The 20350-nt window shown below is 58.2% G+C and overlaps 2 protein-coding genes and 2 long non-coding RNA genes across 51 annotated transcripts in view; 1 reads left to right on the top strand and 3 right to left on the bottom strand.

Annotated features, from left to right (window-relative positions):
• Positions 1 to 49: 49 nt before the first annotated feature.
• XRCC3 (X-ray repair cross complementing 3) lies at positions 50 to 15615 on the top strand. Of its 7 annotated transcripts, XM_077941988.1 has the most exons (10): positions 50 to 90; positions 2552 to 2653; positions 2880 to 3092; positions 5450 to 5587; positions 6885 to 7097; positions 7799 to 7903; positions 9668 to 9822; positions 13722 to 13934; positions 14119 to 14165; positions 14285 to 15615. In XM_077941988.1, the coding sequence occupies exons 3-10, from the start codon at positions 3038 to 3040 to the stop codon at positions 14502 to 14504; spliced, it is 1146 nt and encodes a 381-aa protein (XP_077798114.1). In that variant the 5' UTR covers positions 50 to 90; positions 2552 to 2653; positions 2880 to 3037; the 3' UTR covers positions 14505 to 15615. The 7 variants fall into 7 exon arrangements, with proteins under 7 accessions (XP_077798114.1, XP_028707751.1, XP_028707754.1 ...); XM_028851918.2 differs by lacking the exon at positions 7799 to 7903; XM_028851921.2 differs by lacking the exon at positions 7799 to 7903 and having other exon boundaries at positions 84 to 170.
• On the bottom strand, positions 1243 to 1768 carry LOC144330456 (uncharacterized). Its single transcript, XR_013396636.1, has 2 exons — positions 1630 to 1768; positions 1243 to 1434 (listed from the first exon to the last, which is right to left on the bottom strand). It is a non-coding gene; the product is annotated as an uncharacterized LOC144330456 (long non-coding RNA).
• On the bottom strand, positions 2037 to 2873 carry LOC114679659 (uncharacterized). Its single transcript, XR_013396610.1, has one exon. It is a non-coding gene; the product is annotated as an uncharacterized LOC114679659 (long non-coding RNA).
• The window catches only part of KLC1 (kinesin light chain 1), a 73823-nt gene continuing 65234 nt past the window's right edge, over positions 11762 to 20350 (bottom strand). For 27 of the 42 annotated variants that reach the window (XM_077941977.1, XM_077941976.1, XM_077941975.1 and 24 more), the window contains 2 exons: positions 12583 to 12655; positions 11762 to 12111 (listed from right to left, as the gene is read on the bottom strand). Coding sequence is in view for 33 of the 42 variants with exons in the window: in XM_015144561.3 (XP_015000047.1) it covers positions 12109 to 12111; positions 12583 to 12655 (76 nt within the window). In the remaining 9 variants the exon portion in view is untranslated. Of the gene's footprint in view, positions 12112 to 12582; positions 12656 to 19316; positions 19399 to 20350 lie in introns of all 42 variants that reach the window. The other 15 variants (XM_077941951.1, XM_077941956.1, XM_077941946.1 and 12 more) reach the window with 1 other exon arrangement.

Raw genomic sequence — 20350 nt, 5'->3', positions numbered from 1 at the left:
CTGATTGGTGTAGCCCTATCAGGGCGCTCGGCGCCTATTGGAGGAAGCCGAGAGGGGCAGGACGGCGCGAAGAGGACTGCAGAGCCAGCGGTAGGTGAGACCCGCGGAACCCGGCTGCGGTGCCAGGCGGCGGCGGGGTCGGAGGTCGTGGGCGGCCGCGGACGTGAGGGGTGTGGCAGGGTCGAGGGGCGGGGGCGGCCGCGGGTCTCCATTGCCGGAGCCGGTGGGAGCAGGATGGCCTGGGGCTGCAGCTCTCACCCTGGGTGCCCCGCCACAGCTCGGGTCGCGTTCAGGCGCCTTCCCGGGGCAGGGCCGCGTGCGCTCAGAGCAGGGAAGGCGGGCTCCGGGGACCCCGGTGTGCGCGGGCAGGTGTCTGCTCAGGGGAGGCCGAGGTGGGCCCGCGGCTGCGCCCCCGGCCTTCGATGCCTTCGTTCGTCCGCCTGGGACTGCGCTGGCCTGGCATCGAAGTGGGAGAGATCTGAACAGTTATTTTAATGCTTTGATTTGGAAAGAAAATTTTTAGGCCGGGCGTGGTGGCTCACGCCTGTAATCCCAGCACTTTGGGAGGCTGAGGCGGGTGAATCACGAGGTCAGGAGTTCAAGACCAGCCTGGCCAACATGGTGAAACCCCGTCTCTACTAAAAATACAAAAAATTAGCTGGCCGAGATGGCACGTACCTGTAATCCCAGCTGCTTGGGAGACTGAGACAGGAGAATTGCTTGAACCGGGACCCGGGAGGCGGAGGTTGCAGTGAGCCAAGACCACATTACTGCACTCCAGCCTGGTCTACAGAGACCCGTTCTCAAAAAGCCAAAAAAAAAAAAAAAGAAAAAAAGAAAATGTTTATTCATCCTGCCTTTAATTCCTCATTACAAGGCATGAATTTTTATTGTTTTTTTTGAAATAGTCTCGCTGTGTCGCCCCGGCTGGAGTGCAGTGGCGCCATCACGGCTCAGTGCAGCCTCCACCTCCCGGGCTCTCAAGTAGCTGGGACCGCAAGCACCACCACGGCACCCGGCTGTTTTTCTTTTTCTTTCTCTCTTTTTTTTTTTTTTTTTTTTTTTGGTAGAGAATAGGTCTTACTGTGTTGCCCAGGCTGGTCTTGAACTCGCGGGCTCAAGTGACCCACCGCGTTGAAGCCTGTGAGGTGGGGGTCCGTGTGGCTGGCTCTGCCCTCTCCTGTGGGCATTGGCGCTGCAGGGGTCCTTGTGTGTGGAGGAAATAAGGAGAGGACCAAAGTATGATTCCACGAATCACACGGTTTATTGTCAAAGAGAATTTGTTCTTGGGTTCACAGTGCTCAGAGGAGAAGAGAGGGGAGGAGGTGAAGACGCCTGGCGGGGAAGCAGGGCCTCCATGGATGGGGTGCATTTGCCGCAGGGAGGCGAGTGCCAGAATGGCCAAAGTCGTTGCTCCGGGGATGGAGCAGGCCCCTGGAAAGTGAGATCTGGTTAGAGTTCGCAGTGTGCCTTAATAGCAGTGGAGAGTGTGGGAGCGGGAGCTCTCTGAGAGGCTGGGACCAAGGACCAGCTCCCAGGCCAGCAGGGTATAGCTTGTCTCAAAGCATCTGCCCAACCTTCAAGTTGATTTGTATTTTTGCAGCCCAGCAATCAAGGTCAGTAACTCACAGAGCTAGGCGAGGCCACATCTCCTTTGGCAGTATAGTGCCTTTCCTGGAGGTGGCATTCCTTTTTGATTTGCCTTCTGTGCCGGGGAACTTCACTTCCTCACTCTGGCCAGCCAGCAGTTTGGAGCTGGTTTCAGCGCCCCACCGCCCTGCCTTGGCCTGCACCCTGCCCCCCAAGGTGGCTTCTCGCCAGTTCCTGTCAGGCCTGCCTGGGCAACCAGGCCTGGGCACCTCCCTGTCCCTTGCTCAGAAAATCCACAGGCTGTGGGGCCCCGGGAGCCTGGTGCGCGGGCAGGAAACGAATCCTGGAGCACCAGCTTCCCTGCCCTGCCCGCCTCACGGGGTGCCTGGGGGCGTGCCTCAGCCTGCGGCTCCTGCAGTCTGTTTTCCACGCCTGGCCCTGAGCAGGCTGAGCATGGGCATGGAGTGACCAGCGTAATCGCATCCAGGCCAGTGCCACATTCTGTGTGGTCCAAGGGAAAGCCTTCTCCAAGTCCGTGGCCTGCCCTTTCCTCTGCTGGGTTACTGCCAAGGGCACTGGGCCTCACTGCAGGACATGGCCCTCGAGGCTGCTGCCTTCTGGTTTCCTGGTGCCCTGGACACTCTTGGTCTCCCCATTTGGGAAGCCGACAGAGGATGTAGAGTGGCCTGTTGGAAAGGCCTTATGTGATCCTGGGCTGAATCCCTGAGCAGCCCGCCGAGGCCGGAGGGGAGAAGAGCTGAGCTTCTCCCTCTCTGGGCCGGGCTCGGGCTGTGGAAGGGCTGCCAGCTCCCTTCCTGGGAGAGGCTGGGTGGGGTCCACAGTGGTCGTCCTGGAAGGAAGCTGTCTTCTGCTGTTGGCTGCTGAGACAGCTGGAGGCCACCGATGTTCGGATTCCCTGAGCACTCTGCCAATCCCAGACCCACCTTCCCACTCTTTCCAGAATCCCCAGGGAGACACTTAAAGGAAATTAAACTGCAGAGTGCAAGAGATGCTTCAGTCAAGTCAGCCAGGAACGCGTGGGTCATCCCTGAGCCCCAGAGAGGTGAGTCGGGCGGGGCCCTCACCTGCCGCAGGAGGATGGCCTTATTTCTAGCACTTCCCACAGGGAGTGAATGTGGTGGGTTTGGGGGATTTTTCAAATGCATCAGTGTCTGGAATGGGTTCTAAGCTGCTAAATCATTCTAATTCTTAGAGGTAAATTACAGACATGTTGCCCCAGATAGAGCTCGACAGCTTTCCCTGTACAGTGAAGTATCTTCCACCCGCAGTGACAGAGCCCGGATGACACGGACACGGTGGCTGCTGTCACTTCCACGGTGCGTGCCTTTGACAGGCTTTGAATTGAAGGCAAGTGCTTCAGAATTTGCATCCATCGTTCTGTCTTTCCTGGGAAGTTATTCATCCTGGTGGGCAGCCCACCGACAGAATGGATTTAGATCTACTGGACCTGAATCCCAGAATTATTGCTGCAATTAAGAAAGGTACATTTATTTCTGTTTACATAAGGGGTGTGGGTGGGTCTGTGCACTTTACATAAGGCAGGTTAACAAAATGCTGGCTGGCTAAGCCTTCCTCCCTTTGCCTACCCTGATTATTACACGAGGGTAGGATGTACTGTGGGGTTTTCAGGTGTGTGTGTGTGTGTTCTTAACTGCATGGATTTCTTTCAGTTACTTTTATTTTTATCAGAGTAATACGTGCATATTGTCTAAAAGGTAAAATGGAGCCACATAAAGTCTTTTAGTGTTTTGTTTTTTGTTTTGTTTTGTTTTGTTTTTGAGACGGAGTCTTGCTCTGTTGCCCAGGCTGGAGTGCGGTGGCGTGATCTTGGCTCACTGCAAGCTCCACCTCCCGGGTTCACGCCATTCTCCTGCCTCAGCCTCCCGAGTAGCTGGGACTACAGGTGCCCACCACCATGCCCGGCTAGTTTTTTGTATTTTTAATAGAGACGGGGTTTCACTGTGTTAGCCAGGATGGTCGCTATCTCCTGACCTTGTGATACGCCCACGTCAGCCTCCCAAAGTGCTGGGATTACAAGCGTGAGCCGCTGCGCCCAGCCATTTTTTTGTTGTTTTTTTAAAAAATATTTACATCTGGGCTCCTAAATGTGTTTACGTTGTAAGGTTTGATTTGTCAGTGTTATTGATTATCCATGGACTTCCTATTGGGGGCGGTGAGGACTGAGTGTGCCTACACCTGTGTACCCCAACTCCCTCTTCCCCCAGCTCCCTGCCCATAGTTAGAACCTAGTTTGGGTGACATCAGCTGTTGGGGTTGTGACTGGTGCATACCTGGTGTGGTTCAACAATGTGGGGTGTGGGGGATCGTTTTCTTTCTTACAGCATCTTTTTTCCACGGAGTTAGCAAATGCTCAAAGCTTAGGCCCCACGTGCAGCCCCTGCCCCTGCTCTCCATGCCTGCAGCCCAGCTGTCGTCTGGGGACCCTCCTTCCATCTTCCATCCTCCCCCATCTCCCAGGGCCTCAGCTACGTGAACCTCAGCACACCATCTGTGGCGAGAAGCAGGAGTGCTCGTGGAGCTGCTGCAGCAACCTGGTGACTGGGCAGGGCCTCACTGTCCTGCCCTTCCATCCTTGGCTGTTGGTTTTTATCCTCCTGTTGGTGGCCTTGTGATCACGGCTGCTGCCACAGCTGCAGACACGACGCTTGCAGACCAGGGACAGAGAAGGGGAATGGGCTCAGCCAGGGAGTTCCTTTCTCACCTGTGTCTCTTATCCAAAAACCAATGTTTCCAGAAGTCCCTGCAGACTTCGAAACTGTGAAAGGGGCTGGGGCCGTGAGACTTATCAGGGGAGCCGCCCCACCAGAGCCCCGATCCTGGCAAATCCTCAGGGCCCACAGAGCCCTCTGGAGCAGCCTGTCCACGGGAAGCCCTCTCTGCTGGATCTGGTGAAACCCAGGGGCGCTTTCTTCATCCCCACCTCTCCATCTCCTTGTGTTTTCTGTGTGGCTTTTCTGAAGATCCCACCAGTGGTTACTGTTTTCCAGCCTGACAATGGTTGTCTTTTCACTGCAGCGTTCGGCGCACCCATGTTGAGGGGGGTTCTGATGTAGCGGGTGTAAGTCTCCATGGCCGGGCGGGGCCCTTCATCCACCACTGCTCCCTCTCGTGTGCGCTTCCTCGAACTTCCCTGATGGGCTGATCAGTCTGCAGCATTTGTCGTCTTTCTCCGAATTTGAAAGTAGAAAGTGATGCACTTATCTGAGTTCAAAATGAACTTTGCCCTCCTCCCCACATGGCAGGTCCTGGGGCTCTGCACCTCTGTAACTGACGCCGCCACCGTTCTGATTCGCACGTGCTCTGCCCCCTGCCCTGACTGCCCTGCACAGCCAGTGTTTGGACTTGGACTCTGCTTGCCTCCCAGCGCTCCACTCCCCAGGGCACGTGTCCTTGCCTGTGGCTCAGCCCGGCTCCGGGCCTGGCGGGCGGGTGCTGGAAACCTCGGTGTTGGTTTTTTGCTGCCCCTTTCTGGAGCACCGTCTCCAGCTGGCGTGGAACTGGGTGCCTGTCGTTTCTTCTTAGCACCTGGGACCTGCCCGACCCCGTCTTCTGGCTTCTGCCCCTCACATGAGGCTGGTGTCTGCCTGAGTGCCAAGACTCAGGGCGCAGTGCCCAGCGGCCCTTTCCCCTTGCCCGTGTGTCGGCCACACTCTGTCCAGGGTTTCCAGGGAGCAGGGGATCTGGTCCCTACCCACCTTGTCCCCAGAATTGGAAGCATGGTGGTCTCACAGTGCTCTTATAAAGCACCTTTTGTTGCTGTGTCACCCTGCATTATTACAGTCTGACAGTTTCCTGTGATTTATCTGTGTCATTTCAGCCAAACTGAAATCAGTAAAGGAGGTTTTACACTTTTCTGGACCGGACTTGAAGAGACTGACCAACCTCTCCAGCCCCGAGGTCTGGCACTTGCTGAGAACGGCCTCCTTACACCTGCGGGGAAGCAGCATCCTTACAGGTAGGTGGGTCCTGGCATCTCCCACCGGGGGTGACATGTGGCTCCAGCATCATGATCCCTGTGGTGCAGGGCATGGGGCTGTGCAGACTGCACCCAGGGACCAGCCTCAGGGCATGTGGCAGCTGCTCACGCCCCAGAGTTCCCATCTTGCTTGTCCTACAACCATGGGGCTATGGTCACAGCGTTGGGTCAGAAGATGTGTGAGGTGGACACAGAGGGGCTGTGAGGCCTCCTGGGGATCTTGCTCTGTGGGCCAGAGGAGGGGGTGCAGGAAGCAGGGGTGAAATTGGCAGTCAGCACCCAGAGCCCTTCAGGCTCTGGCAGGGTGGGAACGGTGTGAGATGCGGCCCTGGCCACGTGTGGGAAACCAGGTCTTGGCAGCAGAGGGAGGTACCCAGTGAACCCCATGCGCCTGGACGGACAAAGTTTCCATCCTTGCATCTGATCAGGCCCCAGTGGGCAGCGGGGTCCGGGCATGAGCAGGGTCCTCCCTCCCCTGCAGGTGGCTCAGTGACCCGGGCCCCGAGGAGCATGCTGAACTTGGGGCTGCCGTGGTGGGCAGGTGCCACGGCCGCACACACAGTGCCGTGGGCAGAGCTCTGGGCAGTCCTCACAGGGTGGCCTGCTCCACCTGACCGGGATGCCCAAGGCAGTGTGCGGACTCGAGGGACGGGCTGCTCCTCCCGGCCCAGGCCCCAGGCCAAGAGCGCAGCCTGCACTGCGTGTCCCACCTTGAGCCTCCCCCTGAGGGGCTTCGGTGTCGTGGAGAAGCCTGTGTCGAATGGCTCGTCCAAGGCCCTTTAGCCAAGAGGCTGTGACCAGCATTGCTCTAGAATGGTGTCCGTCACAGAGCACTGACAGCATGGGGCATGCACGTGTGTGCGCGTGCGGGAGCCCATTAAAGCTGCTTCAGAACTGTTCAGTACCCAGGGCGTCCCAGCTGGACGGAGCTGTGCCTTTTTCTGCACACGGAGGCTGTTAGGGAGCACCTGGGGGCTCTCTGGAAGCTTTGGCTGAAGGCATCTGGTGCCGCAGTCGCCCCATAGGGGGATCCCTGGGGGCATGAGATGGTGGCCCTGGGGCTCCCCCTGACTCTGCGTCTCAGGTGAACCCGCCCTTTCTGGCCGGGTCACCCCTCCCTGCTCTCAGCACCTTGCTCACCCCTGGTGACCACAGGCACCATTGCTCCAGCCACACTGCGCCTGGCATAGGCAGGCTGGCCGTGCCTCCCACAGTCCCCAGCTCTGCCCGCAGGCCCAGGAGAGCCAGGCCTGACACCATCATGCTTGCCCTGCAGCGCTGCACCTGCACCAGCAGAAGGAGCGGTTCCCGGCCCAGCACCAGCGCCTGAGCCTCGGCTGCCCGGTGCTGGACTCGCTCCTCCGCGGTGGCCTGCCTCTGGACGGCATCACCGAGCTGGCCGGACGCAGCTCGGTGGGGAAGACCCAGCTGGCGCTGCAGCTCTGCCTGGCTGTGCAGTTTCCGCGGCAGCACGGAGGCCTGGAGGCTGGTGAGTGGCCATGCCTTCCATGGGGTCTGGGCAGGTGGGCGGCCCCTGCTGTGTTTGGGACAGCTTTCCGTTGAGGTGGGGGAGTGGCCGCCTCTTGCACCATTCCTACCATTGTGTCTCCCTCCTCCTTCTGGTCCTGACTGCCCTCGCTCCTTCCAGAACAGGGAGGGGAAGTGAGGCTGGGCTCAGCTGACAGCAGGAGGGGTGGGAGGGTACAAACCCCACCACCAGGCAGCCTGCCCTGCATCCTGCCCTCAGCAGAGCTAGGCCAGGGGTCGCTGGCTGAGCACAGCGATGCCGGCCCAGGTTCCACACAGCTGCCAAGCCCGGAGTCCACAGAGCCAGCGGCACAGGGAGGGCAGCACGGCCTTTCTCCTGGGTGCCCCGCCGCCAGGCCAGGTATGCTCCTGGCACGTCCCCGTGAGCCTGTATAGCTCTGTCTGTGAAACAAGGGTTCCCTGCATTGCTGAAGCATTCAGAGCGTGCCTGCTTGGATCTCTCAGGTGTTAAAAGCTCATGCCGTTTTAAACTGAGCTGTGAGTACGAGAGATGTTTCTTAGTAGCTCCTTAACTTTTAACCCAGTTCCCTGGTGTCAACGTGCGATTCCCACACTGTCTTAAACTCCACGTGAACACAGAGTGGCAGCATTTTTCATTGGTGGCGCCTTGGAGTGCACCTGCTAGGCTCACTTCCCACACAGGGCGGGACCCCAGGCCCTGGACCCACAGGCTGCGCCAGCCACCTCCTCACAGGCCTGACCTGCCAGCGGCAGTGTGGCTGGGAACCTCACCTCTGCCACCCTCAGGTCAGTGTCATCCCCGGGACCAAGGCTGTGCTGTGCCTGCCTGAGCCTCCGTGCTGGGTGGAGGGTGAGGGGTCTCTGACAGCCCGGCTGGGGTCTGCTCATACCACAGGCGTTTTTGTCCCTGCAGTCCAGGGGAGGACACCCTCCTGTCAGGTGCCTGAGTCCCTGCAGCTGGTCTCGGGTGAGCCTGGAGACAGCCACAAGCCAGGAGGATAGGAGTTGGCCTTGAAAATGGGAGTCTCCCGCTTACCCCATGGAAGAGCTGCTGTGAGGTGGAGGTGGGACTCGAGCGTGCTCAGAACAGGACAGGAAACGCCCTCATTCTCCAGCATCCTCCGTGCCAGGCTTCATGCAAATCTGATTTGTGCAGTGACTCCCCCTGAGCTTCCACCCCGTTGGCCTTTTCAGTGAAGCCCACACTCCCCGCTACCCAGGGACACGGAAGCCTTAGGACACCCTCCCCGAATCCCCCGGCGGTGCCCAGCCCAGGGACTGCTGTGGGAAGAGAGCACAGTCCAGCCTTGCAGGCCGGGGGCAGGGAGGAGGCCCCGCCGTGACCATGTGCAAGGTCAGGGCTCAGATGTGCTTTTCTGGGGAAATGACTTCTTTTCCTAGATCCAATCTGAAGACCCTAATTTTGAAAAGAAAGTGGCAGGCAGGCTGTGGAGTGATTCTGAGTCCTGTGCTTAAGCTGCATGAGGCTCTCCCAGGCCTGCTGGGGCCCTGCCCACTGCTGGGCTGCCCACAGCGACCCTCCTGCCAGCTTCACAATGTCCCCATGGCTGTGCAGCTCCCAATACATGACCCCAACAAAAACAGGCTGCCTGGCCGGCTCCACCTGCTTCCGAGCCTTCCAGCCCAGCCTCTCTCCAGCCAACAGGATGGAGGAACCCTGGGGCCCCGACTTTCCTGTGGCCTCCTGACTAGGGGCACAGCCACGGCTAGGGACACTGGTGGGGAAGGGAACCAGCCACAAGAGACGTGGCCTCCCAAGGCAGTATTTGTACCTCCCTGGCCCCAAGTGGGCCAGATGCCTCTCAGAAGCTTAGTTCTGACACAGAATGGGGCGGGGGTTCCTGGGTGTCTACCTGGGAGTGTGGCCGCTGGGCCATGTGGTTTGTGTGTAACTCTTGAAGGAAGTGCCAGTTGTTTTCCGTGTGTAACTTTTTGAGAAAGTGCCGGTTGTCTTCCGAGCTGCCCCACTTTGCATTCCTAGCAGCAGCGCACAGGGGTCGGGTCCGCCTTCTCCATATCCTCGCCAACACGTGTCTTTTCAAGCCGGCTGTTTGAACTGCAGAAGTTTTGAAAGTGGGAGAGGAAACACTTGCTCAGTGGGGGCCTTGAGTGTGGCCATGTGTCGGGGCTCGGGGCCATTTCCAGAAGGCGTTGCCCTGATGCTGCCACTTGCTTCCTGCCCCGCAGAGGGGGGACGGAGGGGCACGGGGGGAAGGAGGGGCGGGGTGGGGCAGGAGAGGCCTCCCATCTGTGGCCATTCCAGCCCAGGGCCCAGGACAGGGGAAGTCCTTGCCTGGGTGTCGGAAGTGGAGGCCCAGCCCGTATTCCTCCTGAGGGGTCACCTGGTCCTGAGGTGGCTGCCAGTGGGAGGGTGAGAACCAACACCAGCCTCTTCCCTCCCCGGGCCAGGGACAAAGAACCTGCAAGGGGCAGAGTTAGAAATGGTGGGAGACGTCTGCGCTTGATTTGTGTGGCAGTCACAGGCCCGTCTGGAGTCCCCTGGGCACATCAGGCACTCTCACTTCCCAGGAGCCGTCTACATCTGCACGGAAGACGCCTTCCCACACAAGCGCCTGCAGCAGCTCATGGCCCAGCAGCCGCGGCTGCGCACCGACGTTCCTGGAGAGCTGCTTCAGAAGCTCCGATTTGGCAGCCAGATCTTCATCGAGCATGTGGCCGATGTGGTGAGTGTGGGAGAAGCCGCGTGACACCCCTAAGGCAAGCTGTTCAGGACCACTGGGGCAGGTAACCACCACGGCAGTGAGGTCTCACAGCGGGGCAGGGAGAGATGGGGTTCAGCTCTGAACTCAGCATGGGTCATGGGGGTTTACGCCCGAGGAGCAGGTGGGGTCAGAGGATGGAGAGTGACTGAGAGGAACTGGCAGGGGAGGGGGCTCTGACTGAAGCGTCTTGCCAGGACCCTTGCTGAAGGTGGGCCATGGGGATCAGACTGCCCCTGGGGACGGTGGAGGATGGACCAGTCAGCTACTGAGGGCGACTGGATGTGGAGGGCAGGGGTCCTGCTACCATCTCAGTAGGGATTGCCAAAACTGGGTTTCACGAGGACGTGCACAGATGGGCCTAGGAGGAGGCTCAGGAGCCTGACGGCAGTTTGGCCAAACAAAATCCTGGCCAGGAGTGGCTGTGGGCCAGGCAGGCAAGGCGGCAGGCTGCGACATCCAGTTACGTCTGAATCTTAGGCAGCTTTGAAGCGTGTTCTAGAATGAGGATGCCCATATTCAGATCACCTTTCTTCATGATCTGAAACTCAGATGTAACTGGGTGCCTGTACACCATCTGTCAACCCTGCCCATGAAGACGGAGTGGGGAAGAGAAGTCCCAGGCGGGTGGCAAGGGCCTCCTCTGGGCTGTGGAGCCCTGACCAGCTGCCCTAGGAGACCACCGCCCTGAGAAGGGTGGGACCTGCTCTCCAGGCTGCCGCCCTGGTGAGAGAGCTGTGTTGGTTTCACCCTTGCCTCTGAGGGGAAGACGGCCCTCACTGGAGGCACAGGGGCTCCACCTGGCCAAGGCCTGCCGGGCCTCCAGCTCACACAGGCGACCTTAGATCCTTGACCACTGCCTGGCTGCTGGCTTCCCTGCAGACACTGGCTGGGCTTGGAGGAGGGACCCATGGCAGGGCCTTCCAGAGAGCAGGGGCCACTCACGGGGGGCCAGTGGAGTCCGTCCTGCAGCCAGGAAGCAGGCGTAAGAGGCTGGGACGCATCCCTGCAGCTGGGGTAGCAGTGCTGTGAGCTGTCAGCACTTAGTTTACAGAGATCATCCCAGGAGGGAGAAGTGATGAAGTAGAAAAGATGCAGAAGGCCGGGCGCGGTGACTCAAGCCTGTAATCCCAGCACTTTGGGAGGCCGAGACGGGCGGATCACGAGGTCAGGAGATCGAGACCATCCTGGCTAACACGGTGAAACCCCGTCTCTACTAAAAAATACAAAAACCTAGCCGGGCGAGGTGGCGGGCGCCTGTAGTCCCAGCTACTCGGGAGGCTGAGGCAGGAGAATGGTCTAAACCCGGGAGGCGGGGCTTGCAGTGAGCTGAGATCCGGCCACTGCACCCCAGCCTGGGCGACAGAGCAAGACTCTGTCTCAAAAAAAAAAAAAAGAAAAGATGCAGAAGAAAAGATGGGAAGTTTGGGAGTAAACCCCTGACCAAAGGCAAATAAGGAAATTCCGCCCTGTGCAGGGGGAGCGGCTGCCATGTCCAGCCCACCCTAGGCGTGGCTGTGGTCTGGCAGAGCCGGTGGGCCTTCTCCCACTTCTTTTTATTATTATTTATTTGAGATGGAGTCTCACTGTGTCGCCCAGGCTGGAGTGCAGTGGCGCGACCTTGGCTCACTTCAAGCTCTGCCTCCCGGGTTCACGCCATTCTCCTGCCTCAGCCTCCCAAGCAGCTGGGACTACAGGCGCCCGCCACCACGCCCGGCTCATTTTTTGTATCTTTAGTAGAGATGGGGTTTCACCGTGTTGGCCAGGATGGTCTCGATCTCCTGACCTCGTGATCCGCCCACCTCAGCCTCCCAAAGTGCTGGGATTACAGGCGTGAGCCACCGCGCTCGTCTGGCCTTCCCCCATTTCTGAGTTCTTATAGAAAAAACTTTGAAGTAAAGCATAAGGCATATAAACGTTTAATTTTAAAAAATGTACAATAAAATACATTATCGCACACAACATGAGGAAGTTACACATGGGAAGGGAGCCGTGGGCCCAGCTCATGCCCCAGGCCTCCTGGGAGAGGCCACGCTGCACCAGGGCACCAGCTTAGGCCCAGCCTCAGCCCCAGTCCCAAGGTCACGCCAGCCATGTGGTCATTAGTATCGTGCCCCACGCACACAGACGCAGGAGAAATGAGTGAGCGCTGTGGCTCCCAGCCAGGGGCCCTCCCTGCTGCCCTGGCTGTCCCGGGCCAGCTCCGGGCCACACTCGGCAGTCCCATCCTGGAGCGGGGCCAGGTCGGGGTCACTGCAAGAGAAGACAGAAGGTCAGGGCTGGGCCACCAAAGCCTGATGGTGTTACTAAGTTCTGTTCTAAAAACAGCTCTCTGGGGAGCCCCCACCCCAAGTCTGCCTGGAGAAGAGGGTGTTGCTGGTTGTGGGCCTCCCTGGGGCCGAGGGGTCATGGGGGACCAGTGCATCTTTGGTCTCTGCTCTCTGGAGCACCAAAGGCCTGCATCTGGCACGGGGAAGGCCAGGGGTGTGGACACAGCCTTCTCTTGCATAAGCAGAGCCTGGTGCCGTTCCCACCCGACTACTCTGTGGGCCTTGGGCTTGCATGAGGGTGGGGCTCTCTGAGCCAAGCCCCTCTTGGAGGCCCAGCCGGGCAGCTAGCAGCAGTCACCACTTGCCCATCCCCAGTCCCCCCAGTCCCTGCACATGCGAAGTCCCTCCCTGGCCCAGCTGCCTGCTTCCTGGGGCTGCAGGCCGTGGAACTCACGTTAGCGGTGGCGTCTTCCAAGCCACTGCTGCTGCTGTCGTTTTCCACAAAAAGAGGCTCGGCCAGAGACGCCCTGGAGACGAAGCACAGACGAGTTTCACTCAGGGCGTGCAGGGCGTCTTCAGAGGTCTAGGCGTGACACCAGTGTGAGGCTGCAGACCTTGGATTTGAGGGGCAGCCTAGGGGCAGCTCTGGCCAGAGCTGCTGGCAAGGCCCATGGGACCTGAACTACCCTGCTTGGTGCCAGGAGCAGTTGTGCCACCCTCCCCCATCACCACAGCTCACCAACCTCTGCGGTCAGAGACCAGGCCAGCCATGCCAATGGCCGTGGCACCCACAGGCCACAGCGGCACCCAGAGGGAAGCCGAGGACACCTGCCTTCCCTGGGGGGCCCTCCCCTGGAAGCTCTCCTGGGAGCCGGTGGGCACAGGGCCGTTTCCACCCCTTGGCCAGGCCAGCTCAGAGCACAGGGCTAAGGCCTGGGTGCACGGGAGGCACTGGCCTTAAGGGTGTCTCCACCTACAGCCCCATCCTGACCCCCAGATGGTCTCCCAGCGTGCCCCACGCCTTGGCAGAGGCAGGCCAGGCCTGACTCGCCTGAGTAACGCCTGAAGGGCATTAGGCCCCTGCCTTGCTGAGCGTCCAAAGAGGGTGTGGCCCAGGTGGTCATGGCCACCACGGGCTAGATTTGGTGGCACTGTGGCCAGGTCTGGGTGGTCTGAGCACCTGGCATGGGGCCACTGAAGAAGAGGGCTGGTTGCTGCTGACCTGTGAGGGGGAGAGGGTGAAACCATGGCAGAAGGGAGAGCAGACCCCCACAAGGACTCAGGAGCCTGGGCAAAGGACACCTCTGCAGAGGATGGTGTTGGCATGGCCAAGGGGTGACTGCCTGGGAGGGCCAGAGGAAGGACATGGAGTCCAGGGAACCAGTTGTGTGAGCCTGAAGCTTCTATAGTTGGAGACTTTTTGGGAAGAATACAGAATTGGGCTCAGAGTTTGGGGACTGCAGAGCCAGCACTGTCAGTCCCAGGTGGGGAGGAAGGTTTTGAGTCAGACGGTTGAGTGACACTCCAAATGGGGTCTGGTCACCGGGGGCGGGGGCCTGCTCGCCAGCATACACCATGGCCCTGTCCCCACAGGACGCCTTGCTGGAATGTGTGAATAAGAAGGTCCCCGTTCTGCTGTCTCGGGGCATGGCTCGCCTGGTGGTCATCGACTCGGTGGCGGCCCCATTCCGCTGTGAATTTGACAGCCAGGCCTCTGCCCCCAGGGCCAGGCGTCTGCAGTCCCTGGGGGCCGCGCTGCGTGAGCTGAGCAGTGCCTTCCAGAGCCCTGTGCTGTGCATCAACCAGGTGGGCACCAAGGCAGGGGTGCACCCGTGAGCTCGTACTTTTAGCCAGGATGCGAGAGCAGAGCCGGTCTGGAGGTGGGGCGGGTGGCAGTGCGGTGGCCCCCGGCCCCTGCGGGTAGCAGCCTGTGCCTGCCCGTCGGGAAGACCCGCGGCCGTTGCAGCTGACCTGGACTGTGCTCTTCCAGGTGACAGAGGCCATGGAGGAGCAGGGCGCAGCACACGGGCCGCTGGGGTGAGTGCAGCCGTGTGGTGCGTGCACCTCTGCGCAGGTGCCAGGGGCACAGCTGGGCCGAAGTGGGCGGGGGCCACCAAGCCTTCTGAGCACCAGCTCGCCTGCTTCCTGATTCTCAGGTTCTGGGACGAGCGTGTTTCCCCAGCCCTTGGCATAACCTGGGCTAACCAGCTCCTGGTGAGACTGCTGGCTGAGCGGCTCCGCGAGGAAGAGGCTGCCCTCGGCTGCCCAGCCCGGACCCTGCGGGTGCTCTTTGCCCCCCACCTGCCCCCCTCCTCCTGTTCTTACACGATCAGTGCAGAAGGGGTGCGAGGGACACCTGGGACGCAGTCCCATTGACACGGTGGCAGCTGCAGAACAGCCTTGCCTGAGAAGCCCTGACACATGGGGCTTGCGCCTTTAAAACGCTGTCTGCCTCGGCCGTGGCACAGCTGGGAGCCTGGTTCAGACAGATCTTCCAGGGCAGCGGTTCCACCTTCTCAGCCAAAGGTGGTGGCCACAGTCCCCCACCTGAGCTGGGGGAGCTGTTCCACCTCTCCCTGGGTCTGGGGACAGGCCCGGCTTGCTGGGCACCTGGTCCCCACCGCTGAGCTGGTCCTTGGGGACAGGTGATTCTCAGGGCTGGGGCCTGGGGGTGTCCCTACAGTGACTCCCTGGGAGTCCCCTGCTTCTGCTGTCCACATGGAAGCCCACCCGGGGTCGCGTCTTAGGCCTCAGGCCCCCTCAGCCTTGGGGCCCTGCCCGCGAAGGTCTCCCCTCCTACACGCAGGGCTGTCTTGACTCCCCCAACCCCTCAGGCCACAGCGGGGCTGCAGGCAGGCAGCTCCTCCTCACCCACCTCTGGGTCCTTGGATCCAGGGGGCCCCACCCCGGCACACACCGTGCCCCACAAAACTTCAGTGTGGTACAAGGTGGAGAAAGCATATCCCACCGACCTCCAGCTTCTGGGTCCAGGAGAGCCTGGGGTTGGGGGGGGCTGCCTTGACTCTAGTAGTGTGGCCTGTGCCAGTACCACAGCCAGACAGAGGGGAGCGGGCAGCGTGGGGCTGGCACGTGACAGGCTCGTCAGTCACCTGGGAACACAGTTCTGGTGAAAGAGGATCCAAGGTTGAGAGAAAGGAGGGTCCCAGTGTATCCTGGCCCCAGGGGTCTGGGCGTCCAGCTCAGCCCTGGCGTGGCTGGGCGGCACTCTGGTGGGGAGATGGCAGGACTCCGGGCAGGGCCACCTGCAGACCCAGTCCCACACTGTGGCCAGGCCTTACATCTGGCCAGAAAGCAGAGCCTCTCGGGAACACAGCTGGCTGCAGATGCTGAAATATCCACCCAGCGGTCAGTGGCGTGGCCTCCCCATGGGCAGAGTGGTGACCCCCTTGATTCCCACCCACCCAGTGCCTCCACGTGCTGCCTGGCACCGACCATGCCTTTGACAAATAAATGTTAAATGGATGCAGTTCCAGGACCTGCTTCTTGCTGTCTGCCAGGCACTGCTCTAAGTAATTTATGCACATTGAAGTATGTTCTCCTCACAACTCCTGGGGATAGGTACTGTTACTACATCTCCACTTGCAGGTAGGGGAATTGAGGCCCAGAACTGCTAAGTGGATTGACTCCTCCCACAACCCAGAGGCAGAAATTGTCACCCCCACCCCATGTGCCCAGGGTGAGCCTGTGGGTGCTCCTACAGTGGGGGGGGGGGCTGGCACTGGTTGGGGGAAAGGTAAGGGGTAGGCCCATACTGTGCAGAATTTTTCTGTTTGCCATTTTCTAGGGTGGGACAATCCGTTGAAAACCTTCACGTTATCAAGGTTCTCTGACCCTAAAGTTAAGAACCACTGGCATGAACATAGGAAAAAATTATTTTGGGGTTGGATTTTTACAAAACAGCCTTTCTGCAAAAGTGCAGGGATTCTACAACAGCAAATAAAACATTTTATTTCTGTAATTGAACATAAGCAATTCCAAATGCTTTTCTAGGCAAGACATGCCGGCGATTAGAAAATGAGACAGCTTAAAGACAGAGGTACATTTAACAGAAAACACGCCTGGAAGCTCGGCCGGCCCGCCCATGCTGGTTCAGTTCCTGCCCTGGAGGGAAGGGGCCGAGGGGCTTCCTGTCCCAGGGAACTCCCACCACAGCAGTCTGCAGAAGGGCTGGCTTGGCCAGCACTGACCCAGGAGCACTGACCATCCCCTTAGGGAGGCACCACACCCTGGGGAGCACAGTCCCTCTTGTCCCAAAGACCCTTCCTCAGGGACCACGTGCCCTGACCCTCACTGCCTCACCATATCATAAAACACTTTAAAACCACTTAAGTTCTTCCCCACAACGTTGGGGAACTAATTGTAAACAGAATACACGTCTACGTATCAGCCCTAAGACAGCTGGCCCCGCTGCACATGCAGCCGGCCGGCCCTAGCAAGACATGGTCAGAGCTGGTGAGTGCTCTACAGTATTCAGAAATCTGACAAGTGTACACACAGCTCACAAGTCAGTGCAAACAGAAGCTAATGACATCCTCCAAGAAAATTCCATACAGTTATGACAATGGAAAACCTATTATAGATTGTAGCCATACATTTTTAGCAATGTTTAATACATCTTACTATAAACACTGAATTTCTAATTACGTGATATTTCTAGCAGCTTAATCCAGAAAATAACGATGTGAATTCCTCCAGTACTGTAAACACAAGACCAAGTGCTGCCCATGAGAGGGCCCCTGTGCCACCCGCAGGCACCACCAGCCTCCGAGGACCCCTGAGCCGTACACTGCTGCTGCTCCAGGGCAGCAGTCATGTCACAGGACCTCCCCAGGGCCTGGTTTCTGCCACAGCTGCACCAACTACCCAGAGACAGGCTGTCCGCCCGCAGATCCAGACGCTCCCATGCCATGGTGGCTGGGACTGGGCGCTGCACACACGGCTGCCGTGGGGGGGGTGGGGCGCAGTGAGTATTTTGACAGCAACTCTGAAGAAACAGGTGCTGACTCTCACGTTGGGGGTCCCCTCACCAGAAAGAGAACACAGGAGGAGGAATGGCTGGGCCTACCATTTCTCTGCTCTGAAGGGAAAACTTCAGACCGCCAGATGGGAAATGGCTTAAATCACTGCACTTCTATTGGGTGGGGGGGGGTTCAAACATCAGGGACTCAGATTCCCTTGCCACTTCCCTCTCTGAAACATGAACCTTCCTTTACGAGCTGGCTTCAAGGAGGCCTTCTGGCTTCTCTTATCCCAACACACAGTGCTCCCACAGCCACAGTGCTGCAGAGGCCACGTCGGCCCTAAGATCCCATGGCTGGACGCCAGAGCAGGCTCCACAGAGGCCCAACACAACCTCGTCTGCACCCATCAGTCTGAAGAGGTTAAAATTCAACTCCATATTCAGCCTTGTGTTTATTTCTTCTAAATGCCCTTTCTCCTTTCCAGAGAACTGTCACTAAGGGAAACTGTCTGGGTTCCAAACTCTGCTCAGCATCCTCACAGGGAGAAGGCACCCCCCACCACAAGGGAAGCTCCAGAGCCCTCCTGCCCGTCGCCTGTGCACAGACATAGCCCACTACGGGGGCAGCCACGGCACCTGTCAAAGGAAGCTGCTCTACACCCCCCTTTTTTGAGGGGGTGGCTTCTCACAACCCATCAAATTTTATATATTTATGGGGGTTTTTTTTGGTAGACACAGGGACTCGCTGTGTTGCCCAAGCTGTTCTTGACCTCCTGGGCTCAAGTGATCCTCCCGCCTCAACCTCCCCAAGTGCTAAGATTATAGGATTACAGGCATGAACCACCGCACCCAGCCATATATATGTACCATTTTTTCTTTTAATCCTATCCACTATTACAGAACCTATCAAATTTCCTTTAACACCTCTATGTAGCATTTAGAAAGTAAGCTGCTGACCCATCAGAATCTGCAAAAATGGAGTCAGGAGCCTCAGAAAAGGAGCCACGGCCACAGGTGAGCCGCTGGGGACAACACTGGCTCCATAGGGCAGCGCCTGTGCCAGGCGCTCGCTGACGACTACATGGAGCTTGTCTTACGGAAACAAATACGTTTTCACAAACACAGCAGTCCTGCGACATGAGACGGGATGAAATGAAATGAAACTTTTAAAGGTATTTTAAAGCCTAGCCTTATATCAAAACCCCAGGATGCTCTGTCCCCAGCCTTCGGCCCCGTGCCCCATGGGGAGCTTCCAGGGACTGAAGGCGACAAGTGTGAGCCTCTGCTGTGCCATCACCTGCCCTGTTACATGACAGCGGCAAGCTGACCTTTCACGGGATGGCCAGCGTTTCAGACCGCCCCTCTGTTCCGTAGCCTGGCTGGCTAGCATGGAGGTGGCGCTTCTGAGCGCCAGTCTTTGGAATCACTGCTTACCTCGGCATCTGTTTTGTAGGCTCTTTACCTATGGGCTAGTCTGTGGACAGCTAAGAAATACAGCCTCAGCACTGATTTGAAAAGGTTCCTGTCAGAGTCCACTGTGCTCCCTCATTCTATAAAGCTTAAGCTTTTAAAAAGTGAAACGCACGTCTCTATGGGCTTCGTGTGCGGGGCCTCCAGGAGAGAACACTGCTCAAAAGGGGTGGGCATGGGGCCCAGGCCCCACAGGCGCCCAGGACCACGCCCGGGGACCTCGGAAACAGAGACCCAGAAGACGCTCCTGCCGGGAGGGGATTCACTCCCACTGACCAGGAGGTCCGCCACGCTTCAGGCTTTACTGCCGCAGATCACTAAATGCCTACCGTTCTGAAAGGGTACTTCATGTTTCCAGGTTCTTAGTTTACAGCCTTATTACAACATTATAATTTAGAAGAGAGTTTGGTGTCATGGCAAAAAGCTGGCAGGCAGGAAGTGCAACAGCATCCGTGAGCAGGAGCCGCCCCCCCGCGTGCTGAAGCCACCTCGGCCTCGCCTCGGCCTCCGTGCGCCAGCCTGGCCGGGTCGCGGTCGAGGCAGCTCCTGGCACTGAGACTGCAGGCCGGGTGACAGAATGCTGGGGCAGGGTCGCCCGGGTGTTTTGAAAAGGCACCTCCAAGGTTGGTGGACGTCACTATCTAGAAAGGAAGCCAAGGAGTGCGGCTGGCGCCTCCGGGCAGGGCGGTGAGGGGCGTGGCAGGGCAGGGCAGTCTCACACTCCCAAGGCAGGTTACCTAGCCCTGCCGGCCCTCAGTGGGCCAGGTCAGTGTGGCTGGCACTCAGAGCTCGCGAGTCGGCCAGACAATTATTTCGTTCCTGCATGAAAAAACAAATAGAAAAATTACACTTAACCAGGACTTCAAATGATGCCAGCTTCAAACGGCCTCAGGCCTAACAGTACCAGCTGCACAGCTAAATCTAGGTTGGCACTCGAGAGGCCCAGGGGTCAATGTGCATGTGGAAACTCCAAGAAACCAGAGGGCAAAACACTGGGTCAGCTACAGAACCCTGTAAAATGAAGAGACTTTCTTTCCTCTCGTCATTAGGGGTGCTTCAAGCAGTATGTCCAGCACCCTACAAGCCTCTTCAGCAGCCACCGAGAAGGGGGCTGGGGAAAAGCTTTCCTGAGGTGGCTGCCTCCCAAGAGTGATGGGGGACAGGTCGGGCCGCTGACCTGTCTGTGAGGATTAGTGGATCTGGACAACTGGGAGGGCAGTGCCTGGCCACTGTCGCGAGCTCTCAGCACCAGCACAGGGGCGGGCGGGGACTGCCAAGTCCCAACAGCTCGAGCTGCCGGGCGGGCTCCAGGCACCTGGGTAACAGGCAGGTTCTAGAGCAGCCACAGGCACCCGGCCACCCACTGCACTGACAGCCACACCAAAACGGCCTCCATGATGGGGAAGGGAGCCAGTACTTTCAGATGTGAACCTGATGTGTCTGTGTGAGATCCGGACAGCTTCACCAAGTGCTCAAGATTTTAGTGTCAGAGTGACAACGTGTTAGTCATCATGTTAATAAGGTTTTGAATACTTTTAAACTCTGAACAACAGCTTAAGTAGATAATTAATTATTAATAGTTATAAACTTAGGAGAGGCTAAAATCAAACAAACTAATACAAACTAGTAACTGGTCAAGCTTTGACAGTAGTTTAACAGAATAAATTAATTAGGTTACACTATTTTTAAAGACCATTTGAGATCATTAATTAATATTCTGAGAATGTTCACATGTGAACATGCCCATAATGCACATAACCAGTGGTGAAGC

Source organism: Macaca mulatta, chromosome 7, assembly GCF_049350105.2.
Source record: "Macaca mulatta isolate MMU2019108-1 chromosome 7, T2T-MMU8v2.0, whole genome shotgun sequence".
NCBI classification, from domain to species: Eukaryota; Metazoa; Chordata; class Mammalia; order Primates; family Cercopithecidae; genus Macaca; species Macaca mulatta.
The sequence above is the reverse complement of the archived record's forward strand: the minus strand, read 5'-3'. Positions and strand labels throughout refer to the sequence as shown.

Excerpts from the sequence above, each read along its gene's own strand:
- XRCC3 (XM_077941987.1), top strand. The coding sequence starts at position 4,824 with ATGCACTTATCTGAGTTCAAAATGAACTTTGCCCTCCTCCCCACATGG. Across the intron at positions 9,823-13,721 it reads TCGAGCATGTGGCCGATGTG|GACGCCTTGCTGGAATGTGT; the intron begins GTGAGTGTGGGA and ends CTGTCCCCACAG. Across the intron at positions 13,935-14,118 it reads CTGTGCTGTGCATCAACCAG|GTGACAGAGGCCATGGAGGA; the intron begins GTGGGCACCAAG and ends GTGCTCTTCCAG.